The sequence below is a fragment of the Thermobia domestica genome, chromosome 3 (assembly GCF_964235325.1).
Source record: "Thermobia domestica chromosome 3, izTheDome1.hap1.1, whole genome shotgun sequence".
NCBI lineage: Eukaryota > Metazoa > Arthropoda > Insecta > Zygentoma > Lepismatidae > Thermobia > Thermobia domestica.
This window is the reverse complement of record NC_137456.1, coordinates 248,433,781-248,450,646: the sequence shown is the minus strand read 5'-3', so window position 1 is coordinate 248,450,646 and position 16,866 is coordinate 248,433,781. Positions and strand designations below refer to the sequence as shown.

At 35.8% G+C, this 16,866-nt stretch overlaps 3 protein-coding genes across 4 annotated transcripts in view; 1 reads left to right on the top strand and 2 right to left on the bottom strand.

Annotated features, from left to right (window-relative positions):
• fat-spondin (extracellular matrix protein f-spondin) overlaps positions 1-16,866 on the top strand; it is a 204,627-nt gene that overhangs the window by 27,384 nt on the left and 160,377 nt on the right. The window lies entirely within an intron of this gene.
• LOC145682186 (histone-lysine N-methyltransferase SETMAR-like) lies at positions 4,337-4,801 on the bottom strand. Its single transcript, XM_081753773.1, has one exon. It carries the CDS (start codon positions 4,799-4,801, stop codon positions 4,337-4,339), a length of 465 nt encoding a protein of 154 aa, XP_081609899.1.
• On the bottom strand, positions 11,833-14,119 carry LOC145682185 (uncharacterized). The gene is made up of 2 exons (XM_081753772.1): positions 13,786-14,119; positions 11,833-12,941 (listed from the first exon to the last, which is right to left on the bottom strand). The coding sequence occupies exons 1-2, from the start codon at positions 14,117-14,119 to the stop codon at positions 11,833-11,835; spliced, it is 1,443 nt and encodes a 480-aa protein (XP_081609898.1).

The following is a 16,866-nucleotide window of genomic DNA, read 5'->3' as shown; positions in this document are numbered from 1 at the left end:
GCTATGTGCATAGCATGATCATAAAATGATGATTTACGTGGGTCATGTTTTGCGGTGTACACTTGCAGTATTATGTCGCTCAGCCTCTCGTCAGAAAGATATTCATTCAAAAATATTCTCTTGAAATCCTCAAGTGTCTTAATTTCCGACTCCATCATCTCGAAAAATAATAATGCTTTCCCGCGCAGAGTTGATCTGATTACTTTTATGTGCAAATTACTGGGGACTTGCATTAGTGAAAGGTAATCTTCTAAGGAACGCATATATGAGTGAATTTCTAACTCATTTTCTTCTGATGTAAATACAGGTGCTTGGATAATGCGACTATCTATTAACGCTTTTTGGACGTTGCTTGTTATTTCCATGTCGCGATACTCGTGAGATCTATGTCGATGCAACCGGCTGTCATACTCAGGTATGACGTCATTATCAGGGGTATTCCTAGCCATGTTATTAGTGTTTAAAGTACTGGGTCCCTGTGATAATTTTCTTACTCGCGTTTCTAAATTTTCTATTGATGAAGTCATATGGTCGCGTAAGTTTTGCAGTTCTTTTGTGAGGTGCTCAATATCACTTACGAGACGTCTTTCAAGCTGCTCTGTTCTATTCGCATTATGAGCACTGTCTTCGCGGAATTCATGGAATTGGCGTGTCGTGATGAAATCTTGAGTGCGCTCTTCTAGATTTATCACTTGAATTTGTACGGTTTCCAGTGTAACACTATTTGTTTGTATTTTTTTTTATTTCTTGCATGTCCCTATTTATAGTAAGTATCACATCCTCTTGCTCTGACAATCTGTTTGATTGTAAATCTACTAGTCCCTCTAGTTCCTTCGACCTAACTTCTAACCTTTTGCTCATATTTATTTCTGATTGGAATATTTTATTCTCTAAGTTTGTAATGAATCGATCTTTTTATCTAATCTACCGATTTCGGTCATGATTGTTTGGTTAATTTTAGTGTTTTGGTCCTGCATTTCGCGTGAAAGCTTTGACTCGATTTCACAGCATCTCGCCTCAAAACGGGCTAATTTCGAGTCCAATAATTCTTCTATTCCCCGAAGGAGATCTTCATTGGGTTGTACGACTAATGCTGGTTGGTTTTGTGACTGTGAATGACTTTCATTTTCAATAAGGGTTGGCGAAGACCCTTCCGCTAGTCCTGTTTCGACCTCCGCGGTTAGCGGGTGGAGGGACAGTTGCCTTTCCATTTCTATTATTTTCAAAAGTCTTACTTGTAACCGCGTTACTACAGGCATAAAGCGGCACAATTGACAATAGATACTATTATTTCCCAAGCAACAAAAATGAATCTAAATGAACACAACATATGACATAACAACAACACAAACCGATGATACAAAATAAACAGGAAATACATATATTTCAAATAAATTATAACAATAAAATGGCATGCACAAAAACATAAATGCATAGACAACTATATGCATCATGCACTGTTAATTTTCAAGTCTGTTCTGCCCCTTTCCAAAATAAAGGATAAAATTAGAATAGTCTGCCCCTTTCGAAAATAGTTATATTTTCTCTTAAGGAATATACTAAAACAGAAATTAGTCTTCATATGAAAAGATTTGGCCAAAGACAGTTATTTCAAATGAATAAAATTTTAAAGGATAATTTAGAAGTCTCAGGATGAATAAAATTGTGTAAAATTCGAGCCCCACGCTGGGCGCCATTTAATGTGACTGGGCAAAATAAAGGTAAAAATGAAATTCGACAAATTTCATGTCAGCCACTTTATAAAAAAAAATTATATGCAAACGAAAACATTACAAATAAGAATTTTCCCGGCTAAGATTTTATGTGTCAATAGGGACGAAACGTGAGCTAGTACGTTGATAAGATTTGCAAATGTTATTAATTTCTTTAACACAAATTTTATTAGTGGAACAGTCCAACTGTTATTATTTTATTTTTGGTAGTTGTCACTTAATGGTCTTCCCTTAATTCCCTTAATAGTCTTTGGCCGTTCTATAATGAAAGATTTATTATAGTTCATGTATGTTTGATCTTACCGGCCCTCTCCACATGGTCTCTCGATAAGTCTCGAATATTCTCACCAAATAGTCCATCCAACGCACCAATCACTCACATTTAGCACAACTCACTGTCAGAAAACATTCAATATGGATTCAAGTTCATGTCCAGATCCTGCCGCTGGGGCGATTATATCACTAATTAGTTTAGTTGTCTTTCTAATTATTGTCACTGGTCGTTACGTATGTTCATACACTACACTCTCGTCTTGTTGATTAAACTAAAAAAAATGTCTTTAAAATAATGAGAATAGACGCATTCCCTTTTTGCACTGATCGTTTTGGGGTCCCCTTTCATTCTGTTCTCTCCGTTCACACTTTTTGGTTTTTAGAAACATTTACAAATTTTCAAATGCAAGCCCACCCTCGTTTCCTATTGGTTGGAAAAACTATTTAACATTTTTTTAAACTGGACAGAAAAGAGAAACAAACAGGAAACTTCGTTGGTGGCGACTTGAAACATTATCGGGTGGTCAGTGGGTGAAAAACAAGAAAGTGTAAAAAGGACAGAAAGTTAGGAAAACGAGAGGGGAGTTGGGGTGTGGACCTTTTTTTTTAACATCGTGGAGGGTGGCTGGACACAACTGGTAAGAAAGTGGTTTGGATAGGATGAGCGCCTGAAATAAAATGGCCAAACCTACGCTTAGTGAAATTAGAACAATAAATAAATACCGAATAAAGATTAATAATATGATTGATGATATGTGCACTGGCACATGTCAGAAATCACCTCCCAAACGTTGTCAGTGTTGTTTTAGAACACTATATATATATAGGTAATCTGTGTTATTATCAAAGTCCGATTTTTAAAAAAAATAATTTAAGAGTTTTAATCTATGAACTGTTGTTTCCTATTGTGGGCCGTTAAATGACTTCACACTTAAACGCCTTACCTTTCGAAAACGAAGCGGGATCTGCCCCATATTTAGAAACGTTTTGATGTCAGCAACCATATGCTAACGTGTAAACGTCTTGTGCTATTTGAAAACGTAACACTTTGTACCAGGTTGGCAACACTGACAACCCAATAACCTTAAATGTCGATCAGTTTCATTCTCTATTTTAGTGTAAGTGTATTTGCACTGGCATAATTACACTTGTTTATATTATTCCTGCAATATTGAACATTTCCATTCACTCTCCCATAATGAGCCATTGGAGGGACTCGACATTTGAACAACCTGTATCTCAGAAACTAAGTGGCATCGGACCGATGTTTATAGGAACATTTTTACTTATTTAGATGTCCGCAATCACCTCGCCACTTTTGGACATCCATTAATGTTACACCCTATATATATACATATGCAGGGCTTGAAAAATACACTCGCCTGCTCGCCGGTGGCGAGTACTTTTTTACACTTGGCGAGTAAAGTCCGATCAATCAGAAACCTTTTTATTTCACACACAAAAGAATAAAAAATGTAATATTGCAATGCACTTCCATCTAGAACAATCTTTTTCATTCGTGTCCCAAAGTGATTTTTTGTTTCATATATATATACACGAGGGTTGGGGCAAAAGTCATGGCAACTATTTTTTTTTCTTGAAGATACCAGTCCGGTTGGAAAATCTGACATATACAGACGAAACGACAAGGAGTTAACTACATGTGTGGACAATGAATACCACTGAAATATCGTAACACACTAATTTATTACGGTAGTATACAGGGCAATATGACCTTCACGGTGCAAAAGAATGACAACACAGTACGCATACAGTTGACATGACAAATCTAGGCCTAAAGACCTCAAAGTAGTCCCCTGCTACTTGAGCCACGCGCTGCCAACGATGTGGGAGACGTTGAATACCATCCGCCTCAGCATTTGCCGCACCATGTGTGAATCGGGTCACCTGTTCGCGCACAGCATTAGCAATGTCCTCGCGTGTTGCAAACCGCCTACCACATAGTCGTTCCTTTATCTTTCGAATGAGATCAAAGTCACAGCGCGATATGTCAGGAGAGTACGGTGGGTGTTCCAATTCTTCCCATCCCCAATGTCGCAGTAGCTGCCTACACACTCTGCTTTATGTTGTTTTGCATTGTCGTGCAGGATTATTGCACTGTCCACAAAATCCGGACGTTTCTCCCGAACGCCACGTCGTACCTGTCGCACCAGGAAGTCCCTGTAGTACTGTGCGGTCACTGTTCTGCCATGTGGAACAAAGTGGCAAACAACGACACCCCTGACGTCATACGCGACGATCACCATCAATTTGAGTGGGAAAGGATTCTGACGGAACTTCTGCCTCCTTGGTGATCCAGCATGTCGCCACTACGCGGACTGACGTTTCAGTTCTGGTTCGTATGCCATGGCCCAAAATTCATCGATGGCGATTATTCGTGACAAGAATTGATCGCCGTTCTGTTGCCAGCGTGCAAGGTGGTCGGAGCATACTGCATAGCACATCCACCTTTGAACTTCCGTCAGGGCATGCGGTACCCACAACGATGCGATTTTGCGTAGTTGCAGCTCATTACGCAATATCTTGTGGACGGTGCGTTTCTCAATGCCACTTGCCTTCACTAACTCCAGTAGCGTCCATCGTCTGTCTTCATCCAGGAGCTGCTCGATGACGGCACGTACCACATCGGTCCGCACACTGACAGGTCGTCCCGAACGTTGCTCATCACTGTTTGACACACTTCCTTGCTGAAACTTTACTACCCACCGTGCTACTGTCCGGTATGGTAGGGCATTATTCCCAAGCGCTTCCACTAATTCACTGTGACATTCCATCGCATTTCAGCCTCGGAGAACGGCTATTTTGATATAAGCGCGATGCTCAATACGGGTTACTTCCATCTCGCACAACACTCACCAACTGACTGATTTCACAGGCCTCGCTGTGCTACTACCAGCTATCACAGAGCCATCTGTTGTTCTGCATACACACTATGCCTGCAGAACTTCCACACGACACATAGAAGTTTATGATCCGCTCACATATCTGCAAGAAAAAAAAAGTTGCCATGACTTTTGCCCCGACCCTCGTATATATATATATATATATATATATATATATATATATATCAGCTAAGTTTTTATCAAAAAATCCAATATATTTCAATCAAAAATTTTGTTATACGCTATACATATCTGCAGGAGTGCCCACAAGGGGGGCTATGACGCAAACTGCGTCATTGAAATATTTGGGGGGTTAAAATCTATATAAATATGTTTGATGAGGGGGGGGTAAAATTAATCGATTAGAAGATTTTTTCATGGAAAAACACCTACGGATAGACAATTGGGGGGTGCGTCATAGACATAAGGGGGGGGCACCACTGATATCTGGAGAACTACATATAGTGATTCGAAACCTAAATTATCACTTAACTCAGCATGATATGTTTATTCCGTAGAAAATACGAAAATTCGATTTAGGGCCCGTTCAAAAATTTTGCGGCCGCTGATCCAAAAACGAATTATTGGCCAAGATCACAATCTTTTGATAATTTTTTTTGGGATTATTCCTCAAATTCTTGTTCAGAGAAATAACTCAAATGGAGATGCCGACAAGGAATGAATTTTAAAATACATATTCGTTTATATTTGTTAGATATAATGAAATGCACATTGATATGAATTCGTTGGTTCGAAGATTTCTTAACAGCTATATCTTTTTGAAAAGAATTCAAGTTCGGAAAACTTAAAGTACGCTAGAACATCCTAGGTAGCTATTTATGAAAGGTATAATCAGCTTGAAATCGTTATCAACTGTAGACAAAATGAAATGGTGAAGAGACGATCACAAACCTTAATTAACTGATGGAAGAAGCATGACATATTTTCCATTGAATTATTCGAGTTAGAATACAAACCTTCATAAGCAGCGGCTTATTCAGCAGGCACTAGTATAAATTCGGTTTTCCTGACTTGATTTAAAAAAAAAAAAGGGATTTTTTGCAGGAGAGGGCAAAGTTTGTCCTCTGGTTTTGTATTTTTAATATAGCTATAAAAAGAGAAAGGGTATGCGAAGAAGTCGCAGTGAGGCTGATTTATTTGATACTATCTCGATATTAACGGTAGTTTCACATGACATTATTAGTAAGAACGACAGGAACTTTTACTTAGTGGAGTGTTCAAAATATAAGAGGATGTGCATCCAAAATAATGATATATACATTTTACAAAAGCTAAAAAAAAAAACAATATTTTTACTCCCTGGGGTGTGTGTAGGGAAATATGGGGGATGTTAGGGGTGTTGGGGGTGTGTAGAATACTCCCTGGATATAATTTCTATTTTTACAACCGAAGTCGTAAACGTAAAAAAATCAACAAACTACTGCAGCATTAAATTCAGAAAATATTTGCTTATACTCGGAAACTTAATACAAACTATTCATTTATTTGTTAGGGAGAGGCCATACCCTCCCTTGTGGAGTCCATGGATGTACCTGCATTGGATTATGTTGTTGTGTGTACAACCGAGAGTAGAAGAGCCATCTTAACGGTACCATAACCATTTGGCCGGAGGGGCCGAAAACATTGGGGTCTCCGCGAGCAGAATGGCATGTATTAATTACATATATTAGAAGCACTGGCGCAAATCCCGGGGGGATGAGGGGGACATGTCTCTCTTGGTACTGGGAGGACTGTCCTTCCCAATAATCCGATTTGAAATGTGTTTTTTGGGGAGAAATGTGATGATTTGTGTCCGATTGCCACAAAGGAAAGTGAGATGAAATTCATGTCTCCCCAGAATAAGCCTCAAATCTGCCCACCTCCCAATGTTGAAGACAACCCTGCTCCCCTGATCCTCCACGCCTTTGTTTTTCAACTTCATAAATATATTCACGCTTTAAATATATATATATATATATATATATATATATATATATATATATATATATATATATATATATATATATATATATATATATATATATATATATATTAATTATGGGAACTGTCTTACCCGTTCCCCCTCCCCAGTGTTGAAGACAGATTTGCGAGGGGACCGATTGGGACCAATCGGTCCAATCGGCTTAAGGCTGGCCCTGAATCTCAGGCTATATATGAAGTCAGGGTTCCTTCTCATTCGGTCAGAATTAATTAATGATTTCCTTTTTGCAGGTTACTCCTCATAATTTCCAGTTCCTTCTATACACAGTTAACACAAATGAAGCCCAACAAGGGATGTATAAAGAATGTGAATAGTAACATAAGAAGAACTGCCTGGCGTCCCTTATTCCGAATTCCGATTTGTTGTGTTTAACAGCTCCTAAATATTGTGCCAATTAATTACGACACACCCTCCCATTTATGATTGAAGAAACACTTTTTCTTTGCTGTGTCATGACCTAAGTCAGAAACACTACCCTAAAAGAAATACAAATTTAGCATTTAGCAAGAAAAGATACTCTGAGAAAAAATCGTATGTGGCGTGCATAGGGATGTAAAATACCTGGGTATTTATATCATGGGGTAAATACCCGGGTATTTACCCAAAATGAGTATTATAGTGGGTATTTTATGTTTCAATTATCCATAAACGGATCTTATCGTTGTCAATGAAAAATATAATGGTCATTTGTATTGCATGCAACAAGAATACTAAATAACCACGTAACTAATCCTTTTTTTTATTAATTAAAGAATTAATTTGATATTTATTAAGTAACACATTTCGGATTTCCCAGCTACTCATCATAATTTTTCTTTCTACTTACACTAAATTTCCTTCTATTACCCTTGGTGAAAAATAAATGTCTATTCTACCCCGTGAATTCTTACCTTAGTATGCTCCTGGGGCGTCCAACCAGCTACGCGATAGAATTCGATAGTGGACCAAACCAAGACGAGAATATAAAATTTATGACAGAACATAACGATGACTAACGAAAGTGAAGTCAGTTGTCACCAAACCAATCATTCACTATTATGAAGTATTCTCCCTGCCAGCAGCTCCTGGTATTAATGACAGGAAGTTTAAGTTCTTCTTTAGGTTCACGTCTGATGAAACTGCTTTCTTCATTTTTCTCGATCTGGCGCATCTTTTATCTTCCAAAATCTTGATGAAATCTCCAGTTTTTCAAGTCACCGATGAACACACTAACTAAACTATTTAAATAACAGGAGGATCTCTATTACTGAAATGAATAACCACGTTTTCTTCTGGTTTACCAAAGTTATTAATGGCGGAAAATGTATGTACTGATTTAATAGTACTGATGAAAAACAACTTTTTCGATAATTAAAAAACGGAACTGATATTCCAGATACAGCTGGTTACTTTCTTCACACAAAATAATATTATTTTTGGTATTTTATCTATAGGGAATGGGATGTACTGAATTGTCAATTATGCAAAGAATTGGACCAATAAATTTCTTATGTTTTACTCCTGGTTTGCTGAATTCAATCTGTTTAAGAAACTAGATTGTTCATATATCAAAGCAAAGAAACTCGGCTTTAGTAAGTAATAACCTAAAAAATACTTAGAAACTAAACAAATTACGCATTCACCGAACTTGCCATTCTGTAAAAGTAATTGCTTGATTACGAAAGTTGCAGAATAATCAAAGTAACTATATTTAATTAATTGGTCGATCAAATTATTTACTAAATATGCCGTTGAAAGAAAATTATCCATAAAATAAGGAATAACACTTTGTAAAACACTTAAATAATTAATTCCTGAATTTTAGAAGTATTCACTAAATGGAGTTTAACACTAGTACTAATGCTTTGAGTTCTTATTGGAATAGCATATTTAAAATAATAATGTGATAAACAACGTTAAGTCGTATAGTAACTCACTGAAGGTAATATTTATACTTTAAATTATTCAGTATAGAACAGCAATTAATCTCTGCGATATTTGCGGTACTATAAAAAGACCACAAATTTTACCGTCCTACTCAGAATCAATCCTAAGATCACAGTCGGAATCATCGCAAACTTTACATTTAAAACTGGGACTGTCTCCCAAAGATTCAGCAAATAAGGTTTATATACGATTTCTATGTATACAACCTAACCACCTAATCTAAGCCTTGAAGTCATACTATGATTTCTTCATTTTTTAGGTTTTGGTGAAACTAATCCAAGTTTAAAAGCCGGTCAGACCTTGATGAAGAAAGAGCGTAGGTGGATAAGTATAATAAAATGGCCCCAGATCAGTCTTGAGACGACAAGTGAGTCTCCCTGTAGATACCCCCAGAAGACATTAATCTCTCATGCTTCAACTCTTACTCTGATTCACAACTCTTTTTCGTGAGCAATGACGTAAATTCGGAAAAGTGATGTGAATTATTTCTCAAGATTGGCTTAATCGATGTTGTTCAAACTTAGATGTAATATAGGTGTACATGAGGCTTCGTCTGAAAAATGTAGCACCTAGTAGAGTGTTTTCCATATCTGACCTCCCTGAGGCGATATTATTTTAATTGTGGCCTTTTACGCTGTATTACGGGCTTTTTAGCGTTGCGGTGTTGTCAAATTATGCCCTAAAGGGTTGAAATTCCCTATATTTTGTATATTTATAGTGTAAATTATGCAACATTGTAAGATATAATTTAATTAAATTTTGATATCAATTTAATTAACCCTTTAATTAAACTTCTATCAAATTGATTACCCCATTAATTAAACAGCTATTAATTTATTCAATTAAAGATGATTACATAGAATTAATGTAATCGCGTATGATGATATACGTACCGTTATTACCTTATAGTGGTATTTAATTACGAACGGGTTTAATGTATTATTGAAGTAATGACTGCAATTATTTTGGATTGATAACACGTGTTAGATGGTGCCGTTGGCGCCATTACTGTTTGACCGTAGTGCAAGTTTCCTTTATACTTTTGCCGCCCGTCCACTTTGTATATTACCGACTGCCGCACTGTATTGAACGTTAGCTTTTCGCTGGCGCCATTATTGTCGCGAGTTTTTTAGCCCGCCCGCTTTGTATTTTGCCGCTCGGTAGCCGTGGACGCTAATGGTATTTTTCGGCACACTTTGTATGTTTATTTAATATTGTAACTTAAGTAAGAAGAGAAAGTTTACTTACCTTTGATAATATTCCGCCGTTGCATATTTTTTGGTTGCGGTTGGTGGTTCATTGATGATGACAATCTTTTTATGACGTAGAAGAACTTGTTGAGCGAACAAACAAATATTGCGATACCACATTTTGTAATTTCATGTTTTAGGATATATTTATAACCTCGGTTGACTTTTTGATTCTGATTATTATTAAACTTAATAAAATAATAATTCATTGAGTGAATGTATGAATTTGATATTGTAATTTTATGAAAAGTATAAATATTGTGCCTTTATTATTACACTATTTTTATACATATGAAGCATATGTATTCTTCCTTTATCTTATACAGAATACATATACTTTAGTATAATGTACGTAAATAAGTTTATATAATAGTATATGAAGCATATGTATTCTTCCTTTATCTTATACAGAATACACATACTTTTTATATTAATTTTATAGGGTGTAGAAATTAAAGGCATGAATATAGTTTAAAAATTTTATTGTAAAAATAATGACAAAATATTATATATAATAAAAAATAAAAAAATTGTAAATATAATAAAATGAAAATGTAAAATATATAATAAAAATTAAAAATTGAATGTATATAATAAAAATAAAAAACGAATGTATATAATAAAAATAAAAATGTAGATATATAATAAAAATAAAAATTGTAAAATATATAACAAGTGTTTAATATAATGATATATACAATGTTCTATTGATTCTTTGTACTTGATTAACAAAACTAATTTAATATTTGAAAAAATGGTATTTACTATATGAAAAAATCTATTTATAATATATAAAAACTATTTACAATATGAAAAATCTATTTACAATATATAAAAAACTATTTACAATATGAAAAAATGTATTTACAAATTTACTATATGAAAAAATCTATTTGCAACATACGAACAATTTATAATATATAAAAACTATTTACAATAATATACACATTGTGTCTTAAATACAATAAACATAATATATAAATACTATTTATAATATATATTATTTGAAAAAATATTATTTACAATATAAATTATTTAGGGCGTGAGAGGCTGTATAATATTTAAAGAATTTGATAATATAGCATACCCGGGAATAACATGATAGAGTGTATAATTGTTACGTGTTTCCTTTTCATTCATTCATACCACTATTTATATTTTTACCATTTATTCATTTATTTACAGTTTGTTCAATTTTATTAACAAAATATATATATTTTTACATTACATTCATGCATTCACACATTCACACATTTGCCAACCATTAGGCACGGTACCCAAAGGGTAATGTCCTGTAGTCAGTCGTGCTGTCAGGATTTAATCGTCGTCGTTTGTTGGATACCATTTGATGGGTCTTTGTTTCAGGACGCGAAACGATGACAAATCCGCGCTTACGGGTAATCCTACCTGGGATGTTTATTGATTTTCTTTTAATTTTTCCACGAACCAGGTTGTAAAAATGCTCAAAATTAATTTCTTTGCGTGTTATATAATCCAAAGTGATACCCCGAATTTTATACACATAATCAAATTTTCCCGTCCCAATTTCTTTCATACGGTAACTATAATTTTTTGGCCCCAGACCTATAAATTTGTCTATTTCCCACCCCTCTTTTACTTCGTCGGTTAGTTCACCCAAGTAGGGCCCTAATGTAAGCGGCGATTTCTCATCACGGCGTTGTACAAACATGATGCTATCAGTATCACAATACAACACCTTATCACGTCCTACACTTGTCAGCAAGTCATAGTTTTAACCGCGCCCATGACGGAATGAACGCCGCAAGAACAACATTTGAAAATTTCCAGGGTTTATTCTTATTTTCCGTATTATGAAAAGTAAGAATAAGATGTTTATCTCCAACGGGTAATACGCTTTGTACCTCATATTGCGGTGCCCATAGATAATGCAAAAATTTTTCCGGTGTGTCAACAATTACGGATTGCGACAAGTCCGTTCGTTGTCCCCATTTCCCATAAAGCGAATTGAGGAATATCTTGGAGATATACCTCAGACCAGGGTTCAATCCAATATTATCCTCCATTAACTCTATGCCTTCATGGGCATAATAATCTGCTACGTATTTTTCTTCGTCTCCTTTAGTTTTGCACCAAGCAGGAAGTCCTGAAGATTCCTGCTTCATTTGGAGGAAAGAATTCACGTAGTTGCAGAACAAACTACGCGAATTACGATCCTCAGAACCGAACAGTTCGAATTCCCATACTTCAATAATTTGCAGAATTTTATATCCGGCCTTTAACGCTTTATGAAGTTCTGGGGTACAATACGTGTCTGTTAAGGCACGATCGGCGTCGCAATGCGTGCAATCATTGATACCTTCTTCCATACACGTGCGACATAAGCCAAACATAAGTCGACCGTTACATGTATATGGGAGCACTGGAAAATACAAATCTTTTGGGGGCAAAATGGTGCATTTTACTAACCCATTGATACTTCCCACATCTGGGAAGTCCGGCCCCTTGTATATTTTTGGCTTACCTACGGGCATCGGTTTACGTGCCATTACCCAAGGATACAATGATGTTACATCATAATATGCAATGAACTCATCGGAAGTACATTCGTACAAAGCATTGAAACACTCGGTCCGACCACCATGAAAACCGTCCTTGGGTACAAGATGATTAACAAGATCTTTACACTGAGTTTTAATAAACTCTTGCAAACTCTTGTCATTTTTCACCATGTGGTCCCAATCACATTCCCACATTTCAACGAGATTAACACCTCGTTTCTTGAGGTAATTAGCTTTTATGATGGTCTTTTCGAAGCGGTCTTGTAGGGATGTACTATCCTTAGAGGCAGAATCGAGACTGACGTGGCGCAATGCTGTAAAACAACGCTTACACCCGTGGAAAAAACATCCATGAAACTCATAAACTGTATTTGTTTTGCTATCATACCCATCGACTTTATATTTACCAATACGCCTTTCCAATCCATTCCCTGAATGTTCAATTGTATTACCTTTGGTACGTTCTAAATACCGTAACCAATACAAAGCTTTTAGACTTTGCCGATCACGGTGATCGAACCCATAAGGCGGAATAATTGGAATATAAGGACCGATAAGTTAGAATTGCCAAACTTGCAATTGTAGGGGAGGAAATAAAACACTGGATACCATTCGTTTTCTCCTCGATTAAGTTCGAAAACTTAATCACAGCCTCTGCAAGAATCTTAACGTCATTCCTACAGTATTCCATCATCTCGTATTGGAGATCATACTCCTCGCCGCTTAAAGCACGTTCCTGGTGCCAGGCGATTATTTGTCCCCGTTCTTTCGGGCTGAGACTGTCTGCATCAAAATACTCTAAAGACGGAATTTTGCCTACATAATTTTGATTTTCGGATGTGTTAAATAAATAGGGGAAATATCCCTTTCGCAAATTGCCAGATAAACCTAATGCTTCAGGGAGCCGGGACAATTTGACTCCCATATACAAATATGTGTCACGGAAATAAATTTTATTTCCAAGTCTCATTTCTACAATTTTTTGGCCCGTCATTATTACATCTGGTACGAGATCATGTTTTTCTATTAAGGTTCTTGCACAGAACTGCATGTCATAGTTACTTCCATTATGAGAAAGTACTATGATCTTTTTGAACATTGGCCGACTTATTAGCACGTGACTAATAAATCCATCAATATCCTGGAAATCAAACTTACGGGATCCATTTTTATCCCCACACACAAAACATGGATCGGATAACTTTGTGTCTTTGCATTTATGGCAAATATTAATACAATTTACAAAATTCACGCAATGTTCTCGTTCTCCCCGTTCATTCTTGGGTAATAACATCGTCTCCACGTCAAACACAATGTACAAGAAGGTATCGACATGCTCAACTTTGGCAGCCTGAACAAAACAAATATGGTCACCATCCACATGCATGTAGCATGCTTTGCAAAAATGTTCACCACATTTGTGTTCAGACTTCCTGTTTCGCATATCGAACATATCACCACAATCGGGACAAACTTTCTTTAATTCACACATTGTCTTGCCACGTGCAATTACATTTTTATGATTGGCAAAACACTCATCCGAAGGAAACAGTCGTAAACAATCATTACACTCGCGTTTAATATCGTCATTACAAGGCTCATGATATTTTTCACACGCAGGACACTTATATGCACACCTATGATATTGTACCTTATTATATCCTTGCAAACAATAGCAACAATATGAGTTTTTGTGTAATCAACTCATAAGTGTAGTAATATTGGTAATCAACTCATAATGCCCTTCTGTGTACAAAATTAATATTTGTTTGTTTGCATGAATTCCCGGATATATTATATTATATTCACGAGTCATTTTGTTCTTCTCATAAATGACAATTTGATATTCAGGGGTTAGTTTGTTTTGGAATTTTTTCGCATCAGTAATAGTGCACCCATTTTGTTGTTCAATGGTAACATCAGCATCATCGCACAAATCCTTAGCCTGCTTTAACAATCGCTCAGGATGTTTTTTTAATTTATACAGTTGTTCATATTTTTGATCGGCCCTAGCCTTCCCGAGGATAATAGCCTTAGGAAGACAATAGACATTTCTTTCCATAGGGATGGTACACTTTTCCAAAAGTGTTGCACATTTCTCATACTTGGCCGATCCACGGGTTCGACCCCTTCCCTTGCGTGGATTAACAATGTGGATCTTAAAATCCACCTTTTTCCCAAAAAGAAAATGTTCATTACTATTAAGCACGTTTTCAATGGTATGGAACAATATATTGGGGTTAAATTCCTTTTTAGGACGCCATGTCATGTACACCGGTTTGTTTAATTTCGACGCAGAACTTTCAATAGTAATACCAATGTACATGTCATCATCGACGTCATTTAGCGTATGCTCTTGTACAAATTCAAATAATGAGCGAATATATGTTTGTGGGTCTTCGATTCCAGTAGTGCGCATACACTCAACGGTAACTTCCTTTCCACGCAGACCAAAGTAAGGATAGTGCTTAATTCTACTATTAACAATGCGAAAATAATCCCGTTTGCCTGCACCATACAATGTAGGTTCCAATGTAGAACATGTACTATGTTCTGGCGCAGAACTCGTACTAGCCCCTGGAAGAACACCCAATAGCTCGTCAGAATCATCAGCAGTTAAGTCCGTAGTCTTCCCTGAAGACACAAATTCTCTAAATTTTTCACGCGCTGTTTCCAACATATTGTCTTGACGAAAGAAGCCCACACGATACAAATCAATAATATCCTTTGCGGACTTGCAACTCTTCAATACAATAGCCGGTACACAGCCAAAATGCACAAATACCGCTTGCAATAACTTTACATATGATAAAGTGTTTACCCTCACACCCGTAGCATGGCATTGCGTCAACACTTCCCACGTAAAAAACACTTCTTCGGCATTATTATAGCCCCGAGCTTCCTGGGCCGCCAACATGGTGGAAATAACATTGTGCGCTTCCATTTTTTTCAGTCTTCAAGCACTGTTTAAATAAAATAAGTAGTTTTAGTTTCGATAGAACTTTTTAAATATTCTTACACAGTTTTGCACTAATGATATAATTAAAAGTTTTCGTGCTTCAAATCAGTTACTTAATTTTTCAATTTACTGAACACACTGTTTAACTTTATCGACAAGTCCGTTAGTACTTTCTGCCAGCAACAATTCGCAATGTCCCGTAATCAACTAATGATCACAACACGAAAACTACAATCAGGGATGTCTTCACAATTTCAATAATTTTTCACTACTAACTGCCCGTGCAATTTTACTTAACTTATATACACGAAAATATTGTAAATATCACACGAAGTTTCCGAACATTAACGAAATTTTCCGAAGATTGCCGAAAATACCAATCCTATACTAACACTGTTTATTGAAAATATAATTAAATGTTTATCAACAGATCCTGATAACTATAACTCCGTAAGTTTTTCACTTTACAGAATCGGCAAATCCGCTCACAGTTTCCAATAACACTAAATGACAAAATCTTGTAATATTTATCTAACTGTCTTGCAATTGCAGCACACAACGTACAAACAGGAACGTCTTCTATACTGATTCGGCGCGGCTTGCTGCGCTCTATTTATACTTTCCGAAATGTAATCTCGTACCCAAATGCATTTAGTTTGTAATCTTGTACCCAGATACACTTACTTTAAAGTCTCATACCCAATCGTGTTCAGTTTGTAATTTCGTACCCAGATAATTTAGTTTGTAATTTCGTACCTAGACGACATAAAATATTTTCTAAAGTAATAATCCTATTTTACAAACATGTATTATTTAAAGTCATGTGACATTCTCGAAGTTTCCCGAACTTAACCGAATGTTTCCGAATTTTTAATTTTCACGGACAATAATATTTTCATATTTGAAAAAAGGAACATATCTGATGTGAACATTCCAAAGAATAAAAATCATTTTAAAATAACATTGGCAATAAAAAAATCCAAGTAGTAATAAACAGAAACACAAATTAATAAAAATAACATAGGAAACAAAATATATCAAAGAAAAAATAATTTAGCAAAAATCAAATAAGAAACAAGGTTAGAAAAAAGGTTTTAGAATATTTTATGACCCAAATCATCAGAACTTTATCAGACAAACAATATAGCAGAGATTTAAAGAATATACTGAATTAATACACATAGGTTAGGAAAACCATATTTAATTAACCCAATTATTATTAAACAAACGACAGCATAGAAATAGCAGATTTCAAAGATAGTTAGTTAATGCAGTTTTAT